This window comes from Ochotona princeps, chromosome 23 (assembly GCF_030435755.1).
Source record: "Ochotona princeps isolate mOchPri1 chromosome 23, mOchPri1.hap1, whole genome shotgun sequence".
Lineage (NCBI taxonomy): Eukaryota > Metazoa > Chordata > Mammalia > Lagomorpha > Ochotonidae > Ochotona > Ochotona princeps.
The window spans coordinates 30,121,124-30,146,167 of record NC_080854.1 but is presented as its reverse complement, the minus strand read 5'-3'; the positions used below and the strand labels follow the sequence as shown (position 1 = coordinate 30,146,167).

Below are 25,044 nucleotides of genomic sequence, written 5' to 3'. Positions count from 1 at the left end.
TCCCAGACTCTAAGAAATTGTACCATAAAATTTGAAAATTCAAAATAAACATGTTAGGAATATTTATAACAGGCTGAGCATAAGCCTGAAACAGACTGAGTATAAGCAAAATGGCACAACAGCCTCGCTTGGATTTCTAATCTAATGGAATTAAAGCAATCTTCTGAACAAAATATTGTAGTTTAATGATCTGTTAGTGCTGTGGCTTCGGTGTTTCTGAGGTATTCAAATCCTGAGTCCTGAGACATTCATCACCACTGTAATGGTGTCCAGGTGCCTTTCCATCATGGATAGATTAACGTCACATGGGAAGACCTTTCAGGAGTGAGTTCACTCCACCTTTCTAGAGTGTGATAGATTTTTCACACTCCACAAGGTCCAAGGCAATGTCTTGAGAGTAGAGATCACACCCTTAGATACGAAATGTTCACAGTCTTTGCATGCTCCAGAAATGTAAGAAATAAATCGCTGCTCATGAATTACCCAATAGAAAATGGTCTATTTTGATAGCACAAAATGAACTAAGGCCTCTATTTTAACAGGCTGTAACACGCAATCCAAAAATACTAGACACGTAGAGAAAATATGTTCTAGTTTCCCCCTATTTATGTAGATAATTCAGACAGCTTTAGGTATAGATATAATTTCTGTGTGTTTAACAGGATAAAATGGCCATTAACAACAGCGATGTTAGATCATGCTTTCTTTGAAAGAGGATGTCTGCTTTGATAGCATTCCTGCTTCCTCAAGCAGATCATTAGCTCCATGCTGGTGTTTTCAAGCAATATATAGACAGCATATGTCACTATGAATAGTAAAACTCAGCACAAAACAAATGAACACGGTTAAAATTAATGTCAAATAGAACATATGGCAGAAGATACCAAAGGGAGGAGAGAGATCAGAAATCAGCTGATCTGGATAGCAAATAGGAAAATTGCATCAGCGTACAGATGGCAGATTTTTATGGTTTTTATTTAGAAATTACCTCATTAAAATATTCTTGCATTTGAAAGATGGACAAGCCCAGCCAGTGGTTTACTACCTGAGGTATCTGTCTTAGAGTTTAGGAATCTTGCATAGACAAATAGTTAGAATAGACAGCTATAAAAGATTATAGTAAAAATCTAATTGTTAAAGCATTAATTCAATGAATTGTCAGAAAATTAAAGAGTCTGGTGTGAGATTTCTCTACCCACATGTTAATAAGTTGACCTGCCTTAACACAACAGATGTTTTCAGATGTTCTGAGATTCCTGGTTCAGAGACAAAGTGATTTTTACCTATTTCACAAAAAGGATAGTTAGCATTCAATTTACTTTGCTAGCTTCCTTTTATTTTGAGGTAAATCAAGATGGTGCAGAGGAGCACAAACATGCTTTGTGCTCAGTGTGTTTGTGCCACTTTTTCTAGATATAATCTAATGAATTACAAGCAAAATTCACCAACCTCTGACTCAGAGTCATTATTATTATTAGAACAAATGTGTATGTATATGTGTGTATACACATATTATACATTATACATTTATAATACACACACACACACACACACATATATATATATATTCTTTGTTCCTAAGGAAGATATTATCTTCTTTTCCAAGGCTGGCTGTCATACAGGCATTGAAAAAATAGTCTGCAGCAAAAAAGGGGCTAACATCTCTGCTTTGAGGCATGCAAGAGAGTGCTGGAAAGTTATCTCCAGCATCTATCTATCTATCTATCTATCTATCTATCTATCTATCTATCTATCTATTTATCTACACACATATATATACTAATAAATACATACTAATAAATACTAATATATATACTAATACTAATATATATACTAATAAATACATTAGTCAATTTAATATCTGCATGTTAAAAACAGGAAAATGATCAATATACTCTTCCTAACTTGCAATCCATTGTGAATAATAACCAAAATGCTCTTTTACCTATGTTACTATAGCACTACTCCTATATGGTACATTTTCCATATTTCCCTTTGCAACTGTAAACTTTATTCATTAAAGCATAGAAAGTAAAATTTATCCATATGTTCTAAAAACTACATGAGCTAAATACTGCACACACCTCCAACTATTCTTAATGTAAATATTTCACTTTCAATGTCCGTGGTAACATTATTAGAAACTTTATCTGGATCTTTTTCCTTTGTCTGCTATTCGTGGCTAACTTAGCTTCTGATCTAGAACTTTAAGCTATTCCCTCATAAACTCCACTAACATAGTTATAAGTTTAAATCTCTCTGCATAGGAAGTGACTCTCACTCGTCATTCCCCAACATAAATAACCTCCTACTTGTCCTGTTGAATGCAGTGTTTACTTCTTGTATTGGCTCAGTGTGAGCTGGATCTGCTGCTCTAACTCTGACAGCAGGAATAGGGTCCTGAACGCATTTGTGACAATATCATCACTTATAGAAGATGATATGAGTAATGTTTAAGGATCCACTAGTTGAATTAACTATTTTTGTGCTAGATTTCTTTATGAAATATTTCTGAATCCAGTGAAAAGTGATGGATGATAATATCATGAAAACTTAAAAATATTATCATCATATCATCATATCATTTGTTTCAAATACCTAAGAAATAAAATATTACAGAAATGATAAGGATCATAAGACATTACTGTGAACAACCACATTCTAACAAATTAAGGAACAAGAAGAAATTGATACTTTTTTGTATACCTAAACCTGTCATGATTAAATCAACAATACACAGAAACTCTAAACAGATAAATAACAATTTAAAAGATTGAAACAGAAGTTAAATTCTTCAAAAATAAGAAGAGTCTAGCATTTGGTGTTTTACAACTAAATTCTATAACAAGTTTGAAAATTATTTTGACATTCCTCAAAATATTGTAAAATATTCCAATTAATGAAACTCTGCCCAATTTTTTAATGAGGTCAGCATCACTCTGATATTAAAAGCAAACAAAGGCATGAAACAGAAAGAAAGCTGCAGCTCATTATCTGCATCAATGTGGATGAAACATTCCCAACAGATTTTTAGAAAACTGAATTTAACACTGTATTCAAGAACATCATATATCAAGATAAATGTAGATTTATTCCAGCAATCCAAGAATGGTTCAACATTCATAAATCAATACTATAACAGAATATACAAGAATAAAAAACAAAGGCAAATGATTGTCTCAAACAGATGTAGACTCAACATTTGGTAAGATTCAATATTACTTCATGACAAACCATTCAATAGATTAAAGATAGAAGGAACATATAAAGGTAGCTATTTTGGTTCAGTAACTGAAGTCACCGTTTGGTTTCCCTGTACACCATATTGGAGTGTTCAGGGCGGAGTCCTGTCTCTATTCCACCCTACCTAGCTCCTTGCTGTGTTGCATTGGGTGTAGCAGATAGTGGCCTATGGAGGAAAACTTCATTGAATTCCTTGCTCCTGACTACTCCATCCTGCCCCATGGCGGTGGTAGTGAAGCAGTTGGAGGAAGATCCTTTTCTCTCTGAGTCTTCCTCTATCTCTATCATTTTACCTTTCAATTAACTAAATACAACTGCTCATTTGTATCTCATTTGTATATATCAATAGTGATCTGACTGAAAGCAAAATCAAGGAAGCAATAATATTTGAAATATTTACAAAAATTATGTGAGTAATAGAACAAACAAGTGAATGTTTGCTACAATGAGAATTATGAATCAACAATGAATGAAATTAACAAGGACACACTTAAATTGCAAAGATGTTCCTTGTTCACAGAGTATAAGTGCTGATAGCATTAACATGTCCATACTACATCAATATACAGATTTAAAGTAATACCTAGCAAAATACCAATGACACTCTTTACACTTTAGGAAAAAATTAATAGAATTCATATAAAAACACGAGGTGTCTAGCATAGTGAAGCACCCCTGCTGGAGACGTGGGGTGGGGTTTGGAATCATAACAATATCTAATTATAGCAAGCTACAGAGCTATATTAGCTTAAAATCCATGGTAACTGCACAACAGCTGATATAGAATAGAAAAATAAGTGCACATTTGCACAGCCAATTACATTTGAAAAGGTTGCCAACCCTATATATTGGAAAAAATAGAGAATCTTTGCCAAATGATGCTGGCAAATCAGAACATAGAATGAAAATCAATCTTTGTCTCTTATCACCTACAAAAATCAACTCCAATGGATCAAAGACCTAAACATAGAACATGAAACTAACTCGCTACTAGGAAAACATAGTGGAAGCACTTTAAGACAGAGGTGTGGGCAAGGTTTTTCCTGAATATGCTTCAAGAATGGCAGGCAACAAAACCCTAATATGACAGATGGGGTTTTATCAGACTAAGACACTCCCGAATATCAAAAGAAACAATCAACACTGCCAAGAGACTTCTCACAGACTTGGAGAAAATAGTCCCAAGTTTTATCTAAGAAGGAATAAATGAATTAGTATCTAATCTGTTCAGAAATTAAATACAAAATAGACAGACAAAACATTCAACAAGAAGGAAACGAATACAACCAGAGGAATGGACTAAAGACCTGAATAGGCAGTTCTCAAAAGAAGACACATAAATGGCCAACAAATAAATGAAAAACTAGTCATCGTCACTTCTCATCAGGTGGCTTCATGCCTGTCAGAATGGCTGTTATCTAAAAGACACAAAGAAACAAAGGTCGGCAAAGACATGCAGAAAAGGGAACTCACTCTGGGAACTTATGTTAGTATAGCCTCTATTGACAACAGTATGGGGATCTTGAAGTAGCAAAAGAAAGACAAAATGTTGCAACAGCCTCACCACTGGGTATGGAGCAAAATGCATGAGCTCACTGCATCAGTTACTTTGTTTTCAAGTGCTACAGTTCTATCCACACCAGCTAAGATTCAGGTTCAATCAAGGTGTCTACCATCAGACAAATAAAGAAAATGTGGCATGTAAATATACACAATAGAAAAGAATTCCTGTGATTTGCAGCAAAATGGATGGCTCTTACAACAGATCATCTATGTGTGATAATTCAGGCAAAGAAAGACCAACACTGCATGTCCTCAGATTGAAAGCTAAAACTGCTCGATTTCCACACACACTGGTGATTAGTGGAGTCTTGGAGTGGTAGAGGGATATACAAGGAGTTTGGAGAACAGATAACAATCAGAGTTAGACTTAAGGAATACGTTCCTAGTGTTATGCAGCACAGAAGGGTGAATGTAGCTCACAATGACCTTTTAGATATTCTGAACAAATTGAGGAAAGATGGTCCAGGATTCCAATCTTAAATTAATATTAAAGGAGGGGAAATACTGATTAAACTATTTTGATTGATAGGCATTATAAACATGTACTGAAATGTCACATCACAGAAAATAAATACATACAATTGTTGCTCATAAAAATTTAAAAATGCATTTAAAACTGCAGACTTCACTTTGTTTCACATTTCTACACAACTAACCACTCTTCTAAATTTGATATGTATTCTCTCCTCACACATGTAAATTTTATTAAAGATATTATTCAACATGGTTTTTACATAAGCAATAATTGTACTTTATATATTTTAATTTATGTGCATGCCATACACACACAATTAAAATTGATATTCCATGTACAGTTAGTGCTGTCACTCAGTGTGTGTGTGCTGTCTATACATGCATGTATGCATTCCTTTGGACACAACTACCATGACTTCAATTTCATCATTATAGACCATTATTTGTGGAGAATAGGTTTCTGGATTGCAACATTAGTCACCGTGCTTCTTTCAGTGTTAAAGGTTACCATTCCTAGTCATTATTTTAGATGGAAACACTCAGGCTCAGAAGTTTAGGAGGAAGAGTTATTAAAGAACAACCACAATTCTGCTTGTTCCTGTGTGTGCTTGCAGTCATGTAACATACTTCATTTTCAGAAACTTATATTTTTAAATCTCAAAGATAAGAGTTTTTTGTTTCTTATAATTGCATCAGTTCTCAAAATTTGTAAATGTGTTCAGGCAAATAACTTCAAGCTTCTTTACAGCTAAATAACCATCTGTTTCTCACACTGGCTACAGTATAGCTAACGGAAGCATTCACTGTGTCTAAAAGAGTCAAAAAGTTGCATGTGAACCCTTTTAAAAGTGCTAACACATTTGACAGAAATAGCCTAAGTATGAATTTTAACAATGATTATACGTTCAAGCCTCTCACAACACATTTCAAACATAATTGTTAATGAAACTGGAAAATTCCAGATGTAACAACCTTACATGAAGTTACCATTTTGTTTCAGCAACAATATGATTCCTTTTGCTATGCACTTTCAGAAATGTATCTTTATTGGTTAAATAGTTTGAATTTAACCCGCCTTTCAAGCTTATCCTAATTTGTTATTGTAAATTTTTTTACAACAAAGTGAGAATAACTATATCTATATCTAAATATCTATATAATATCGATATTATGCTAACATATTAACACATAAAGCTAATGTTCTACCAAATTACTTAACTTTTTGAGATACAGGGTAATATGAACTTGTTTTTACATGTCACATGTATAACTGCACTAAATATATAGTAGGATATAGATTAAATGAAAAATGTAAGTCAATGTTAAATACAATTTGGTATACACAAGCAGGCATAGGGACATACTCCTGTAAGCACAATAATTAGAGGAGAGACCATTCTAAAATCAGAGAGTAAACAAACCTTTGCATTGCAGATATGAAAGCTTTTATGGTTGTATGCACACTCTGATACTATTGCTATGACAATTTGGAGATGCTTAGGGATCAATGCGGTGGGCGGAAGCTATCATAGTTGGTCATTTAGTGACTTGGCTCTTGAAAATGTCTCCCCAGATGTATATACAAAGGCTATTAACTGTCTTTGGCAAAACATACGTACACCATGCGATTTCGAGAAAAGTGTTCACATAAAAATAGCATATCCAAGCAACATGATCAAATATTTTGGGGGAAGAAAATGCAGTGCTAATCAGAAAATTGCACACAGTGAATGGTCTCCAACTTTTCTGTGCTGTATGAAAAATTACTTGAATGCAGCTGTGGCGAATCTGCCAAATATGGCATCTAAATAATGATGAATCTTCTATAGTTACTAAATTGTGGGGCTGTTTATTCCTACATAATACAGTAGTGTAAAGAAAAACAAATTTAAAAGGCCCATGATACTCCGTAATTATGCATATTTTTCTATTGATATTTCAGAAAATATTCATAAACACAAGGACAAATATAATTTGTCTGGCATGTCTTGATAGACTTACTAATGGAAGAAGATCTCAAAGCCTGCATTTCTTTTTGTAACTGTCTCTGGGACATATTTTTCATTTTTCCTATTTTAAATACTCTCTACCTCGTAGCCTTCACAGCAGTTCTCTTAAGCATGCGTATCAACTCAGATTTCTTTTAAAATTTGCCCAAGAGCACACTATGGGTACATTTCTTGCTTAAAGGGATGGTTCTGAATAAATTCAATGAAATTTATTTGTGCATATGGCTCAATTTTAAATACAAGCTATCCACAGATCATAACACATTAACATCAAACTGATTTAGAATGCCTATTTGCAAGCTGCTCCTGAGTGTATGAGAATAAAGTAAAACGGATTGAGTCCATTCCACGTTAAGGCAAAGCAGTGATAAGGCACTTAACAGTAAAGCTATTCATTCATGTTCACCTTCATTGTCCTTAAGTGTGAAGTTGGGGTTCACTGGCAGGTGCTCGTCAAGAAAGAAGTTAAACCTTGGTCCATTGGCAAAGTCATCCTTATCAGTGGCACTGATAGTGTGAATAACCTGGGGAAAAGACAAATACTGAATAATAAATTGAATATAGGCTTATTTCCTTGTCATTATGCTATATCATTTTCAATTGTGAAAAAGATTTTCAAGGAATCCCTTTTCATTCAAGTATTTCAAGTTGAGCTTGAAAGTACCAACTAACTTCTTATTCCTTGAAATAGAGTTTAGGGAAATACGTGTCACAGTTTTAAAACATTCACACTTAATTTTCTATCACAGCACAAACATCTAAATTTTCTAATTGATCACCCACAGTACTGTGGGGGCCAATCAGTTGCAATATTCTGCATGAAAAGCTGTTTGAGGGGGAATGATATATGACTTGCACAAATATGAACACTCCAGTGTTGGTGTAGAGCACACTGTACTTAGTCAATTCAGATGAAATGGAGGCTTATGTGTGGGTTTCTTAAAATACGTTTATGTTTTATTTTTTAGGAGAGTTTTGAGATCATGATGCAGCCCCTATATTTAAAAAAAAAAGTGGGAGCTGAATCCAGGAGAATTTCTGAGGTGCCCAGGTATCTGAAATAGTGACAAAGCAAGGTAAGCTCATTTGGTGTTTTATGGATCATTATTCGTCTCCAGTGATCCAAAGAAAGAAATATCAACATCTGGATTTGGCATATTTAAGTAGCAAAGTAACTTCAAATCTATAAATAAAACAAGGCAGGTGATTCCAAGCAGAAAGCAAACTATGATATCTAGGTCCACTGTACTGTCAAGACATGAATACTCAAGGAATAGGCAAAGTGGTATTTTAATCACTAAAATTAGTTTGCTATGGCAAGTGTGTAGCACAGTGAATTAAATCATTGCCTACAACACTGGAACGTCATATCTGCGTTGCTTTGAATCCCGGGTGGTTCCCTCCCAGGACAGGCTGTTGTGGCCATCCGGAGATTACAGCTGAAGAGGCGCATCTCTCTCTGTCTCTCCTTTTCCCTCTGTTACTGATTTTCAAATAAGTGTTAACAAAATAACAGTAACAACAACAAAATCTCTCTGTAGCTCTGCCTTTCAAATAAATATTTTAAAAATATTTTCCTAATATTAAAATTCCCTCTTTAAATTCCTTTGTTAGAAAAATTAAAAACCAAAGGAAGGAATAAAGAACCAGAAGCTTAATATATCCAGATTCAATTGGTGAACACATAGTGTGTACAATGCATTGGAAGATAAAAGTTCTATGAACGTTTTACTCAGTTTCAGGATGTGTTAAGAGACAGCTCAAATATTGGTATCACAGATAAAACTCCCTTTCCATATAACAATTCCATTGTTTGAGAGTTGAGCTGTTTCCATTGGTAAAACGCTCTTTTAGGACATCGTTTGGGTCTCTGACAAGGCTGGCAGGAAGGCCGAGTCTTGGGTCACTTTCTGCCGCTTTCCCGGTCATGTTAGCAAGAAGCTACATTGGAAACAGATCAGCCAAACGTGCATAAGCACTCAAATTCGGGCCCCTGGAATTGTGAATTACCAACAGCTTATCTACTGCAGCATAGCACCAGCACCTTGGTGGACTCATAAAATACTTATATAATTATGTTCATTGCTTCATATAATTTGGTCTAAAGTATCTTTTCTGCTATTAATTGGACAACTTCAAATCTGAATTTACCAGGGACATCACGCATAATAATGCATTTGTTTTCCTTAGTCAGTAAACTCCCAAGCTTATCTGTATGATAAATAGTGTGGCGATTATCATATAATGTTTGAGAGTAACCTATTAACTTTTAGAATTGCTGGTCATGCTGTAGTTATGGTTAGATTTAATTTGTGATATTTATGGGGTTATTATGTTCATAAAATATTTATGAAAATTACTCCCACAACACTATCATGAGAGTCTGCCTTATTTTTGAATTCTTATGCTGTAATGATATATTCAATTTTTTAACTATATTTTTCTTTCATTGGGAAATAACATTTTACTTCCATTGCTCTTTATATTATCACTAGAAAATATATTTGGGAAGATAACGCAGATACAAATTTGTGTTTCCAGCAGACATATAGGTATTTCTAGCAGATACGTAGCATTGTTACACTTCTGTCATCATTGTTTTCTATCATGTGGTCAGACCTATGATTTGTATACACTATATTACCTGCATTTTCTATGAAAAAGGTTGATAATGTCACAATTTCTTGTTTGATTCCCATTTTTTTATTGAATCCAAACACTCCAGGTTGTACCTCTAATCTAATTAACATATAGCAGTTGACTACATTGAAAGTTATGATAATAATTTGAGAGTATTTCAGAAAGTTTACTAGAAATTGTGCCAAGTGGTAATCTTTGTAGTACAACAGGTTTAGCTGCCAGTTGGAATGCCCACATAAATTATTGGAGTGCCTGAGACTGAATCCTCAGCACACCCAACCTAGTTCCCTGCAAAGACACCAGGGAGTTCACAGATGGATGGCCAAAGTACTAGGGTTCCTACTACCTACCTCCTTTGGTTTGGGTTCGTAGCTTTTGCCAGGCCAAATCCGATAGCTGCAAGAATTTGGGCAATTAACTAACTAGCAGAGAAGAACTCTGTTTCTCTATCTCTTCCTCTCTGTCATACTGCATTGAAAAAGAAATAAATCTATAAAAACTGAAATGAAAGACCTGTTTATATTGATTTATTTGAAACCTATGCATAGCTTTTCCTTTATAAGCTTTTCCACATTTTTGTCTATTCTCATTAAGGCACAAATTTATCCTTACAAAAGCAAAGGGATTGGAGAACAAATTATTGGATGATATTTTAAAATAAGTACCAGGATTTTTTTTTTACAATATCCACAATTAATAGATACCCTAGGTTTGAATAGATACAAACAAATGTATCCATGTTTCCAGTTTGTTTTCTAAAACCTATTATTGCTATGTTACTTTATTCAGAAAACAAATCCAAATATCATGTTTCTTTGGAGTAAAACAGCTTGTTTAGTCATCTTCATTAATAAATGTCTGATGATTTAAAATATTTATCAGTAAGTCAGCTTCACAATATTATATTAAAGAGCTTATGTATACATTCAATTAGAAACCTTGTTAGCTTTTATGTGTTAAACCAATTGCCCTTTGAAACAGTATAAATAGCCACTTATCTGATAATTTTTTTCCTACAAAGATTTGAAATGATAAGGGCACAGGTTAATTTCTTACCATGAGATTATTCTTTTACTATATGCTATGTTTTCCAAGTTTACTTCTAGTGAAAACGAAAACAAGAACACAGAAAAAGTCCATGTAAATAAGGAAGTACTCCCTTTATATTTTAAGATTGCTGGTTTGGCACATCTAAATTCTTTTAAATTCACACTACTTTGGAAATGATTTCAAATTTCATGCATGAATGACTTTCGTTTTCATAGTTTTTCAGGTCAAATGCTTAGGAGACTTTTTCCGAGTAGGAAAAAATATTGACTCAGGGAACTCCATTATTGCGCTTTACAATGATACCTGAATTGACCTGACTTCATTGTTCTATGTGGTTTAAACTTTCATAAAAGGCCAATCTCTTTGCCATAGCAACATACTGATGCATTTAGAGACACAGTTTCTGTGATAGAAATATATGTAATTCGGAAAGCAATTGTCACAGAAGGCAGGGCTGTTGTACAGCTGAGCAATACAGCTATGTTTCAGAAAAATCATTGCACAAATTATTGTTTATAAATGGAGGTCTACATTGCACCACTACCTCCAAACAAAATAGTTTTCTCCAGAAATCTCATTGCTGTAAAAGAGCCAATGACTGCAAAATAGGAAGAGTCAGAATGTTGTTCTCTCTAACACTTCAATCACATATACAGATCTATTTATACTGATTTATTTTAATAGGCATGCCCAAAACAATAAACAGCAGCATTAATTTTTATTCTTCCATAAAACATTGGAGATCACTGCTCAAGAAAGGACAAAATCTGACCAGTCTTCTTATTGTTACAACTAAAATCATACAGAACTAAAGACACCAATAAAATCTAAATATGTACATGATTTTAAAGAATCGTAAGAATTCAGTTTAATTTCCTAGAATTGAATTTTTTGATAACTTTTGAAAATCAGGAATGAAAGAACGCTGAGTGAAAAATCAGTATGTGGTGAAACTAACCAAATTTTATGCACATTGTCTCAAATGTGCTCTTTCAAAAGTAGCATGTTATCACACAAAAAGGAAACATGTAAGTTACACTTGGAGGAATTTGTGACTTATCTCATCATATAGTCATAAAGTCTCACCCTTGGCTAGACCTGGAAACTTAGAATGCAGTATTCATTCTACTGATGTTGGAAGCACTTGTCCGTGCTCCATAAAATCCTTTGGGAGGAGTTTTACAAACTTCAGAGGTCAATGCACAAGATGAAACAAAGAACTCAGCTTTTGCGCACACGCACAGATGACCATGTGCAGTGGATAATGATGTATGAGAGTTCCACATAAACCAGAAGTAGATGGTATCAAATAGCAACACAAAAAAATTGAGGTCACAAGCTAAAAAAAATGCTAGCAACATTTCAAATTCAGGATCAGATATAAATAATCATGAGGAAAAGCATCAATTGGGTCAAGAGAAGGGGCAAGGTTTTTTTTTTTTTTCCCTTAGATTTTCAACATCCCACAAAAGGGGCTAAGACAGAACAAGTCTGTGTTGCATGCATTATGAAAACACATTATGAAAGTGTATTCTTACAGTTAGACATGAGCTTGAAATTTTAAAAGACTAATTGTTTATTGAAGTAAATGCAGCGCTTCACTCTGTTTGCTTTGAATCCTCATCAGACATACTCTTAAGGATACATACGACTATAGTTTGAATCTTTTACTATTTTGAAATTTTTATGAGTGAAGTTGAATATCCATCCAGTTAATTACTATTTACAGCTCTCGCTGAATTATTATCCTTTTATTTGTTACACTCTATTAAGTGGAACATTAAGCCTTTGACTATGTATTAGATTAAAAATGTTATCTCAAAAATTTAAAATGGTCCAATGTGGTGGCACAGTGCCTGAAGTCCTCACCCTGCAAGTGCTGGGATCCCATATGGGTGCCAGTTCTAATTCCGGCGGCCCTGCTTCCCATCCAATTAGAGAGGGATTGTAGCCTGGGAAGGCAGTAGAAGACTGCCCAAAATCTTGAGACTTTGCATCCACATGAGAGACCCGGAAGAGGCTCCTGGCTCCTGGCTTCGGATTGGCTCAGCTCCAGCGATTGTGGCCACTTGGGGAATAAATCAACAGATGGAAGATCTTCCTTTTTGTCTTTCCTCTTCTCTGTATATCTCAATTTCCAATAAAAATAAAATACATCTTTAAAAAATGAAAAAGAATAATACTTTTCAAGGTAAAAGTGTACTTATACCTCCTTCATTATAAATATATAATGCCTGATGAAATCTGATGCAACGTCAACATATGCATGAATACTTATATCACATGTAAATGATACAATTTGCCTAGAATTAAAAGAAAGAGATTAATTAAGGAAGGGGATAACCACTTGAAATTTGTTAAATATTAAGGAAATAACTGACTTCCAACAAGGGCAGATGCTATTGCTAGGTACCCCATTTTTTGAAAAAATGATACTGTGTTATGATTAATTTTAATTTTTTAAACATCTGTAGTACTAAAATTGCAGATAAAATGTCTATATGGATCTTATATTTATTTCTTCTGCAATTAGTGAAGTTTAACTCTTCTGATAGCTGTATAATGATGTATCATTGTAGCTTTAATTTTCACTTACTGTAAGATGAATGTACAGTAAATATTTTTCAGTGCTTCCTTTTTTGGTATATCCTTTCTGGACAAAGGTCTTAATATTATATTTTCTGTTTTTTTATTGTTGCGTTTCAAACTTTTTCTTGCTAGTCTAGATAATCTTGCTGAAAAGTTTCAAATATGTTCTTTTACTCTGTCACCAATTAAAAATTTTTAATTAATGTTTACATTACTTATTTTAGAGGGATAGAGAGCTGGAGAAAGGAAGCAGGTGAAGGCGGGAAAGAGGAAACAGGATGGGAAGAAGTCAGGAAGAGGAAGGAACCCGGGGAGAGAAGTGAGGGAGTGGGCAGGGACGGAGACAGAGAGACTCTGGGTTCACCCCAAATCGTGGAAGCTTTGTAACCTCACAAACAAAAGATGTCATGGAGACCAGCGTACCAAGAATCAAAGAAAATCAACAGAATGCATCTGTGCTGTGGAAGGAAGGTAGACTTCCAATGAAACTTCTAAATATACCTAGACAACAACAAAAAAAAGATTTCTACTGTTGCCTATGCCGGCACTGTCATGACCAAGGAGAAGAAAGTTGGAGTCATTTCTCTTTCATCTGTAATTGTAAGTGGTTGTTCTCTTGTGATGCTCTTTGTTAATGTGTCTGAGGGTTTGTTTTGCTCATCTTTGTAGGGATTTGCTCCTTCTTGTTTCAGTTTGTGGATTTTTGGCTTAAAATCCAATTATTTTTGCTATGAATTTTACCTTTTCTCATTACTTGTTCACTTTTGTCTTTTTTTAATAACTTCTTGAGAATCATTACTAGATCATTCATGAGACATTTTGATTGTAAACATTGGATGCTGTAAATGTCCCTTTCAACACTGTTTTTTTTTATTGCATTTCATTTTGTAACAATGTTTCATAGGCTCTGAGATTCCCCTGTCCCTCCCTGTGCCCTCCCCCCATGGTGGATTCGTCCACCTAGTTGCAGTATTACAGTTCAAATTCAGTCAAGATTCTTTCAATGCAAGCATGTGCCATGCAGAGTCCAGTATCTTTTTGTCCAGTTCAATTCAACAGTTTCCTGGGGAGACCAACTCTGGTCTGAAGACATAGCTGGCAGACTATCATTCCGACAAATTAAATGCCATAACATAACATCAACAAAAGTTTCCAACGTTATGGGGTTAATTAACATTGTATTGACTGACTGATATGTTAGATGATGCGAGTTTTTAACCACATCCTGAGACTACTTCATTAACATTTCAATTATAGTTTGTGTACAACTGGCTTCTATCTACCTTAAATTGGCTATAGGATACCATTCAGCTATCTCATGTCTATTTTCATTTTAGTATTTAGCAGTTTATTGTGTTGAAGCATGATTTTTACTGAACTTGGCAGATTTTAGGGTAGTCTAAACTGGCTTATACCTTTAGCAAGACATGTCAACACTGTTTTTCCTATATCTGATGGCATTGATATTTTTATTTTTATTGTTATTTCTTCAAATTCTTCCAGTCTTTTATTGATTTCTTCATTGCCACATGGGTAATGCAGCAGCATCATTGTCTTCAAAAAGGTTTTTGATTTTCTTTTTCATCACCTAGCAACACACTGGTCGTTCTGTAGCACATTATTAACTTCATGTTGCTGTTGTGGATTGTGTTCTCTGGCTCCGTATTTAAGGGAATGGAAGTGTAGTGGAAAAGGACGTGTCCAGATGTGGAGACGCAGTGCAGTAAGCATCTCTGCATCCAGATCAAGGATGGACTCCCAGTGAAGCTATCGAATACATCCTGACAGTAGGATACTGCACTCTGCCAATGCAGATGCCTACGAAGTCAGGAAACACTTCAATAGTGTAATGATGAACTTATGAATGCTCCTGAAAGCCTACTCATTGTAATATCAGAGGAGAAATCAATCGGGGTTGGGGAGGAGATGGACTTTGGAAGCGAGAGGGTAAATCCCAGAGCCCATGGAACTGTATTATAAAATAATAATAATAATAATAAATCATGGAAGCTGGGAACTCAGGGACTCTCACCTCTCACATGGTTGACAGGAATCCAACAAATTGAGCCATAACTCGCTGCCTCCCAGGGTATGCACTGGCAGGAAGCTGGATTTGTAGGATGAGCCAGGACTCACTCCCTGGCATGGAAATATGGGACAGAGTGTATGCAGCAGTCTGTGAACAGCAATGCCAAATACCTCTACAGGGTTTTAAATGGAGGAAGTCCAATGCACCAATGTTTGGTCTACAGATCATGCTTTTAGGTGTTGAGTCTGACAAGTGTTTTCCCCCTAGATCCTTACATTACTGCCTATGGTATTTACTACTAATACTATGCATTTCTAAAGTGTTATTACATTTGATGTTCTGAAGATTTGTCTTGATGCACATAGATGAGTTTAACATTGCAGGCAGGCAGCTTACTTGGTTGTTATGGTCCACACCCTGCAGGCTGCTTCAGCCTTTGTTTTGGTGTTTTCAATCAGTTTTACAAAGAATTCTAAGCCATAATCATCTCAAGACCATTATGTGACATCTGTTCTATTTAATTAATTAATTAATTAATTATAAACATATTTCTGTCCCATTACCTTTCTCAGTGTCCCTGGAACTGAATACATTTTATATCAGCCTAATATGACTCATAAATCAACCATATTCTTATCTTTAAACGTTTAATTAATTTAGAGACACAGAGATGTGTATTTTCTATTCACTGGTTTATTCACTAATTATATGCCTTGGTCAAGGTTGGGCCAGGCCAAAGCTAGAAGACTAGAACTGATTCTGAGTTTCTCTCCTGGGTGGAACAAACCCAGATAATTAGGTTATAACCTGTTGTCCTGAGGTGCGTGTGAGCTTGAAGCTGGAATGAGATAGCCAGGACTGGAGCCTAGACATTTCAACATGGAATGTGTATGTACCACAAAGCATTTAACTGCTGATCCAGATGACTGTCCTACGTATTTCTATCAGTATTTGATATTTTTCATTCCATTGCTCAACACAACTATTTTAGCAAGATATGTGTTTTAGTTCTCTTATTTTATGGTATTTCCAATATGTTATTACTACTAAGAATTTAGAAATTATTTCCAAATACTTTTATTTAAATATCTAAACCTAATAGAATGCTTAATTATACTTTTATGTATGTTTAGAACATATTAAGATATATGCTTCTATATCTGACATTGTTGAAATGAAATTTTTAAAGTATGTTTGCTTAAGTTTATACAGGCCTTCAATGCATGAAAGATACACACATACATGTTTGTTGCCCATACTACTGGGTGAAACTCTGAAACTCCTCTGGGTCTGAATGCTGGCAGATTCATGAATTGTGTTTTGCTCAAATCAATAGTTCTATGTATTGTGTCAAAGGCGTACCAATAACTGCGATAAATATGATTTAAAAATAAAAGAGAAAACTACTACATAAAAAAGCATGTCAGACATATTCCTGGGACGCTGGGTTATACATGGGACTCATGTTCTACATTCAAGCTTTTCTCCATGGGCTCTTTCCAGACCAGGTATGTGGGAGTCCTTCAAAAACTCATAGAAGCTTTCAATTATGAAAGAGCTACACACACATTTCATGTTATAACATCTGTCTTTTAACACCAATATCAATCACACTTCACCGTCTCAATTCAAACCTCCAGATTACCAAGCAAGTCCCTCCTCCCCCGGGTAACATGTAAGCTTCATTGAGGCAAGGAATTTGCTGCTTCCTCCTCACTTAGGCAAGGCTGTGGGTAAGGCATTCAACACAGCAATACTAGCATGGAGGATGGATCATGTGTAATGAGCTTATTTGTCAGAACTGCATTTGGGATGCAGTGAAAAATTCATTTTGCGTAGTTCTCAAAAATCTATTTTGCACGTAAAGCTTTATAAAATTATTATCAGAGTACAAAAAATTATACTGGGTGGTTTGGGGGATTATACCTAAGAAAACTAGAAATAAAGCTGCTTGTTTTTCTTCCAACAGATAGGAAGGAAACAATTAACTTACCTGACCAGGCTTAGCATTTTCACAGACAACAATATCATAGTCCCTGGCAAGTTCAGGTGGATTGTCATTGACATCCAAAACTCTAACACCCACTGTGACATGGCTCAGCAACCCAGGATTATCTGCAAAACACACGGGAATGTATTTAGTGTTTCCATGCACACTTTAGAAGCCTGGTTTAAAACAAATCTCCTTAATACAGGAGCTTGTCACCAGCTCCATATGCTGTAACAGGACTTTTGGCAAAAGACAACTTCATGAAGGCACTCTTCACTAGAATTCATTAACTAACAGAAAAATGAAAAATGAACACCAAGGTATGACATGAATGCTAAAATGATGTTTTGTCATATCAAGGAAATTGCGTGTTATTCAAGAACTGGAGTGGGAGAAACTTGTCAGAATTCATTGTGTGCTGCCAGAGTGTATGGCATGAACAATTCATTTCATCATTAATCTGAGAAAAGCAGAGCATCCAATAAAAAAAAAATCACACAATGTTTAAAAAGCTCAAGGTCTCAAATCTAAATAAACTCAGAGAAAATAGAAAGTAAACTTCTTTACACAAAGAGTCATTTTCCTCTTATATGAAAATATATGCAGGGTGTGAGACTAAGTCACACTTGGAAAATAAAGAAAAATGGAAATCAGAATTTAGCAGGGAATTTACATAAGACTCTGAAAGAGATCAAAATATTATATTTAATAGCTTCAAATGTGCTTTAAACTCAGTCTTCTCATTTTTTCAGTAAGTTCATTAATTCTGAGATGTAAGAAAAAAGTCACAGCATTTGTTTTACATGTCAAGTCTACAGACTCAGAATAAGCAATAAGAAACTAAATTTCTCTCTCTCTCCCTCTCTCCCGCCACTTCCACATCTCCTCTCTTGTTCATCAAGTGTATATGTTATCCTCTGAAAACATCCTAAAGATAGCAAAATAATGTTACACTAATTTTAAGCTGACTAGTAGCGAATTACATTAAAAGACATATAATTATACCCTGAGACTGAGCAAAATAATACCAGAACTCACTCAGGTCTATTAAATGGCTATAGTGGGTCTTCAGTTCTGCTATCTAGAATTAAATCTCCTTCTTCAGACTTCATTTTATAACCAGTGAACACTAGTAACTGTTTTCAGAATTATCTTACACATCAATTTATTTGCTTCTATAACACATTATTCAGTTTTCATGTTTTTAGCATTAAAATATGTTACCATGTGTGGATGCCCTTATCTGCCATATCACAGAAAAGTCTCTCTACACATTTTTTCCTAAGGCTGTTCCTTATGGCGACTATATGGTTAGTAAATTACTTTCTACGTGATATAAATATACCAGAGTTATTGCATCTGTTTGATTTTTGACTATATTTTTATGTTGGTCCCATTAGCTAGTGATAGATGAATTCTAGAGCTTTCCCATAAAGATAAGGTGGGGAAATTACCAAATCTTTGGCATAAAAATTTAGAACTGTACCCATAAGTGGTCGTCGATTATGTAATTTACAGGGATTTTTCATTGAGCTATATTAAATGTTCCACTTTCAAAATTTATAGTTTACTAATACTGTTTCAATCTCCCTTGTTTTAAATAGCATCTTATTTTGATTAACCTAATTTCTTTACATACTATTATTTTAAAATATTTTACTTCTTACTTGTGTTATCTGTCTTAAAATGTTTGTCATGTTTTATATGTTTATATTGTAACTGTGCTTTATTGTTATGCAACATAGTCACAAGTCATTTGCCAGTTACATGTTCTGCTAATGCATTCCTCCATTTTGTGATTTTTTTTCACCTTTGTGTTCTGTTTGGAGGGACAGAAACTAAATTGGGACATCAAGCTTGCATTTGCACAGCAAAGCAACATATAACTACATCAGTATCTTCACAGAAAACACTAGTGCACCTATGAGGTCTTCTCCCACTGGCATTGTACAAAGCATATATACTTTATATAGTAGAATTTGTTCCGAAAGTTAAATGCTGAAGATTGAATCAGCATGACACACATTTTGTTTTCATATCTTTTTTGAAAAAAATGTCACCACTTGTGGAATGAACCAACAGATGGAAAAATTTTCCTTTTGTATCTGCTTCTCTCTGTATGTCTTCATTTCCAATAAAATTTTAAAATACATATGTATATATTCAAAAAGAATTAAAATGTACATTTTTGGGCAGAAAAGTGTAAGGAAACATTTAAACAGATGGAGAAACATTAGCCAGTGTGAAGCAGAGAGAGCACATTCCAAGAAATAGGAGAGGACAGAACAACAGCAGAGGGGCACCTGGAGACTGGCAGACACAGGAATGCAGTGGACACAATGGTGTGGTGTTGCAGTAACTGTTACTCCAGCGGCATTCAGCTGACAGTGATCTGGACTCCACAAGCAGCCAGACAGGAAGGAGAGCTCACTGGCAGCTCAGGAGATAAACTCAGACAAAGAACTGCTCCTTCTGCTGGTCTGTTTAATTTGCCCAGAAGCACAGACAAAGCAGCAGGTCCCAGACTGGCAGTGCGAAAACACGGTGGATTTCACATCCCAGTTTGCCTCCTTAGTGTTGAATAAAGCACCATTTTGCTTAAAGAGGCAAAGGCTGTGGGACAGGATCACACATGCACTGAGATATGAGTGAACTCACTTCTGGCTCAGTGAACTGCGACACTGTGGCATCCTACAGGTTCCATGCAAGATAGGTCCAGGTAGCCCTAAGACCTGACAGCCAGCAGATCAAGAACTCTAGTAGTGGTGCATCAGGTGCCATTTCTACAGTCTGGCAAAGGCTTTAAGACTGCAGGGACAACAATGAGCTATGCATGTGCTGAGCTGGGAATGAACTCACTGAGCTTAGTGTATCACACTAGCCTCACAGGGAAAATAATACTGACTTCAGCATCATACAGGTCAAAATAGGTTTGTGTGGTCCTCAGACCTAATGGCCAACAGGTTATGGCAAGATCAGCACCACCAAAAACCTAGCTGCATAGGACACCTGGTATCTCCCTAATCCTGGGAACCGCTCCAACTGGAAGTGGGAGAAAGTTTGTACAGGCAACAGTACAGCCTCAGCATGGTATCACAGGAGGTGTAGAGTGGTTAGGCAAAAGCTGAGGCTACCAAGGCCATGGTAGAAATCTAACATTAAATCCAAACCTGGAAGTCACTCGAGGGAGTGGCAGAAATGACTGCAAACAAAGAGCCATGTACCAACGGCAGTAAGTAAAATCGAACTGTAGACCTGTGGGTAACACAGCTTAGAAACCTGCCCCAAGGAGAAGAACATGATAAACAGAAGTGCAATTACCAAGGGCAAAGAAGAGACAGAGACACAGTGAATATTACTGAAGACTCCCCTGCAAAGGAGCAAAAGCGTTTGCCAACATCAGTAAACTGAGCAAGACATCGAGAAAATGGGGGATACGAAATTCAAAACAATTGTTATAAAGCTTCTTATCAACAATGAGATGCACACAAAGCAGGCATTCAAGAAATTAAAGGAAAATGTCACACTGGAAATGAATAAAATGAAAGCTGATTTGTCAGAAATGAAGCATACAGTGGAGCAAATTAAAAGTATATGGGATAATCTCCAAAATAAAATGAAGAAGGCAGAAGGAAGAATGTCAAAATTAGAAGCTATTTCCTATCACCAGGGGAAAACAAACAAGAAGCTGACCTGTGTGGCCTGGGGAAGGGGTTGAAGACAGCACAAAGCCTTGGGCCCCTGCAACCACGTGGGAAACCAGGAAGAATCTCCTGGCTCCTGGCTTCGGATCGGCTCAGAACAGCCATTGCGGCCACATGGAAATTGAACCAGAGGATGGAAGATCTTCCTCTCTGTATCTCCTTCTGTCTGTATATCTGCTTTTCTAATAAACATAAACAAATCTTTTTAAAAATCATAAAAAATAATCCTAAAAGACACTAGCATCATCATAAAAATTTTTTTTAGTTAAGGCAAATCAGATATGATGGAAATCATTAATGGAAATTACACAAATAAATCCATATACTTTTATTGAGATGTTTAGGTACATAATTATCTCCCAATATAAATATCTTTGTTTGACTGTGTTTGACTCTCCTGCTCTTTGGGGTTGATATCATCATCACACATACTAACTACAAAATAAACCCCTAAGTTGATTTATTGTTTTTAGATAGAACATGAAGCAACTTCATCAAGAGTACAATGTATCAAAATTTCAGATTCATGTAAAATGCTGTTAGATTTTTACACTTGCATATTTGTTTTCCTTAATGGTAGTATGTTTTTTAAGAAGTCATAGTTATCAAGTTTTACAAGAAATGGTTTCCATGTAGTTTACACTCCAGCTCCATTATGCTCTGGTGGGTGTCTGGCTATGAAATTCATCATTTCTGCATCACCTATTTGGGATCTGCTGCGCTTTGCTTGCTCTTGGTCAAATCAATCCAACCAGCAGGATGGTCAGTTCTTTGCCTGGGTTCGCCTCCTGAGCTCCCGGTGAATTCTCTTTCCCACCTGGCTGCTGGTGGAGCTCAAGCCAGTGGTTGAGTTCAGACTGCCACTTTCTGACAACAGCTGAGGTGTCTGGTGACTGCTACACCACACCATTGTCTTACTGTGTATGTCAGTCTCCCGGAGCCTCTGTACTGCTGGCCTGTCCTCTCCTATTTCCTGGATTCTGCTCTCTCTGCTTCCTGCTGACTAATCATTCTCCGTCTGTTTAAATGTGTCTTTACTCTATTCTGCTATCTTGATATTTCAGGCATACCCTTCCTTGTGTAACATTAAATATATTATATAATGCTCTGAGAAGCTATCAGCCTTGAAAAAAAATAACTGAAAAAAAAATTCAATTTGTTCAGTAAGGAGCTATTGATACTAGAATAGACTGGCACCCCATAAATTGACATAAACCTGAAGGAAACGTATAAAGTACTACTCTCACAAATTAGAGAACAGATAGTGCAAAGTTACTTCCTGAAAGAAAAGATACGTAAATGAGTCCCACAATGCTCTTGAGGTTTAGTAGTGCATACATCATTAGTAAGTGAAGACTATCACAGAAATAAAAGCCTATTGTTTCACATTTAAAATCAATGAGTATATAGGTGATCTTTAATTTACAACAGTTATGACTCCTTAAGAATTATTACAAGTCAAAAATCCATTAAAGACTCAACTTTCCACGTGCTACAGCTTAGCAATACAATACACTGCAGAAAACCATCTGGTTTTGTTTGTTTGTGTTTTTGTTTTTTTCATGATAGCAGGGATGACAGAGTGCTGGGGCCAGCTTATTTTCCCAAGAAAACATTGTACCACAAACTGCTAGCCTGTAGAAAGCTTAAAACTCATAATTTTAAGTATGGTTCATATTAGTAAAGATTTTCTAGAGAAATGAAGAGATATACGTGTGTGTTTGTATTCAGTATGTGTATGTTCACTAATCTATGTTTGCTCATGTGCCCATACTCCAATACAGGTATGGTTGGAATGCAGGCAGATTTCAGGTGATCCTTCACCTCAACACTGAACCCAAGCGTTATCCTCTCTATGGCGCCTTCTGCCATTCTCCTACAGAGATTAAACTATCAAATATTGGTGTTTCTCGAGTCTTTATGAAAAAACCTTGTTGTGACAATAGCTATTCATTAAATAATTCTCTGCTTATCTTTTGTTAGATACCTTGGAGGCAAAGCAACACTTCCGCCTTTATGTAATGTCACACTGCCCAGCAAATGGTCTGGAATATATTCTGAGCGAAAAAATTAGCATGCGCTTTGTGCTAAACATGATAAAATTCATTCACCACTTTAAAAATGTGCCAGAATGGTAATCATGAAAATAACAGTCTAAGACAAACATGAATAATTAAATTAGTCACATATCATAAAGAATTTAATGCAAGAAGTGGAAAGTTACAATCAGATTCAGCTGATTTAGGCAGCTGTCAATCCCAGGTTCTGAAGAAAAAAGTGGGGGCTGTCCTAGTGGCTCAGTAATCTTATCCTCTACCTGCGGAACCAGCTTCCCCTGTGGACCCTAGTTCTAGTCTCAGCTGCGCGACTTCCAACCCAGCTCCCTGCTCATGGACTGGGAGAACAGCAGAGGACGGCCCAAGTCCTTGGGTCCCTGAATCCATTTGCAAAGCTGGAAGAACATTTGCGGATCAGCTCAGCTCCAAGCACTGCAGATGTTTGGGGAATGACAAGTACACAGAACAACTCTGTCTCCGAAAAAACCAGAAATGTGGAAAAAAACATAGATGATAGGAAAAGAAAAAAATCGAGCCAAAGCATACAAATTTTAATGAAAAATTCATATTCATCAAAAAGAAAATTCCCTATCTTTGTAAGATACCTTAGGTCCACGCTAAGCAGAATACTGGATATGGCAGCGCATTTGTGACACTGTTATTCAACAAAATACTAATGTATATACTGAAGTGAAATTAATGTCATGTAACATAAATTAGATGTATTTAAATAAAATAGCAAAACTGCTAGTTAATCTAAAGTCTGAAGATTAACTGGTCCCATTGAAAGCAGAGGGATTTTTTTCTTTCTAGCTAGTGACCTGAGGGGAAATAAAGGAGTTCCAGACACGAGCAGGATACAAGCTCCTAGGAAGCTGAGAGTGCTGCCCTGTGACCCCGATGCAGACATCTTGTAGGAGGAGAGAGTTATCCCAGGGAAAGGAAAGAGGTGGGCCCGGTCCTTGTAGCTAAGGAAACGCATCCTAGCTAGGTAAGTGAGACTGCAATGAGACTCTATCCTCTCCACTCCTGCCCAAAGGCACCAAATGAGAGCACAGCTCATCTGATGCCAAACTTCTTTAAGTCCTGCAGCAGAGAACCCAGCTGAAGCCAATGGACCAGAGCTGTCCAGTCTCATACCATATTGATTCTCAGAAGTAACCCCACAGCTGTGTTACGCCTCACAGAGAGAGGAAACGCTGCTAAACACAATGAGAATATGAAGTGAGCATTTAATGGAAAATATTATTCCCCATGAAATATGGTATGTAATAAAATATAAAGCTTTCTAGATTTCTGATTGTAGACAACTCATTGAACTTACTGGATTTGCAGTGCCATCATTTCAATCATAAAAATATATTTACCTCATAGTAAAGCTTCTAAAAATAAATAACAAAATAGATCTTAGCAAAAATAGCTACCTAATGCTGAGAGCGCATAAAGGACTGAACCCAGACCTAGGAGCTGGAATAGGGGTCCCATCCTGCACAAACCCAGTCTTCTCCTATAAAATGTGAAAACCTGTCATCTCTGTTTCAGACATGTTTGATAGACAGCAGATGGGGAAGGTAGCTAAGAAAGTGGGGATGTATTAACAGCAGCACTCACTCTGCCCAAACACATTTCCTTCTTTTACCGTGTAACGTGGCAACTTTAGTATTATTGCAACCTAAGACTACAAGAAAGAAGAGCC

At 35.9% G+C, this 25,044-nt stretch overlaps 1 protein-coding gene across 6 annotated transcripts in view; it reads right to left on the bottom strand.

Moving 5' to 3' along the window:
- CDH18 (cadherin 18) overlaps positions 1-25,044 on the bottom strand; it is a 401,281-nt gene that overhangs the window by 15,110 nt on the left and 361,127 nt on the right. For all 6 annotated transcript variants that reach the window (XM_058680026.1, XM_058680029.1, XM_058680027.1 and 3 more), the window contains 2 exons: positions 17,591-17,712; positions 7,696-7,813 (listed from right to left, as the gene is read on the bottom strand). In XM_058680026.1, coding sequence (XP_058536009.1) covers positions 7,696-7,813; positions 17,591-17,712 — 240 coding nt within the window. The remainder of the gene's footprint in view (positions 1-7,695; positions 7,814-17,590; positions 17,713-25,044) is intronic.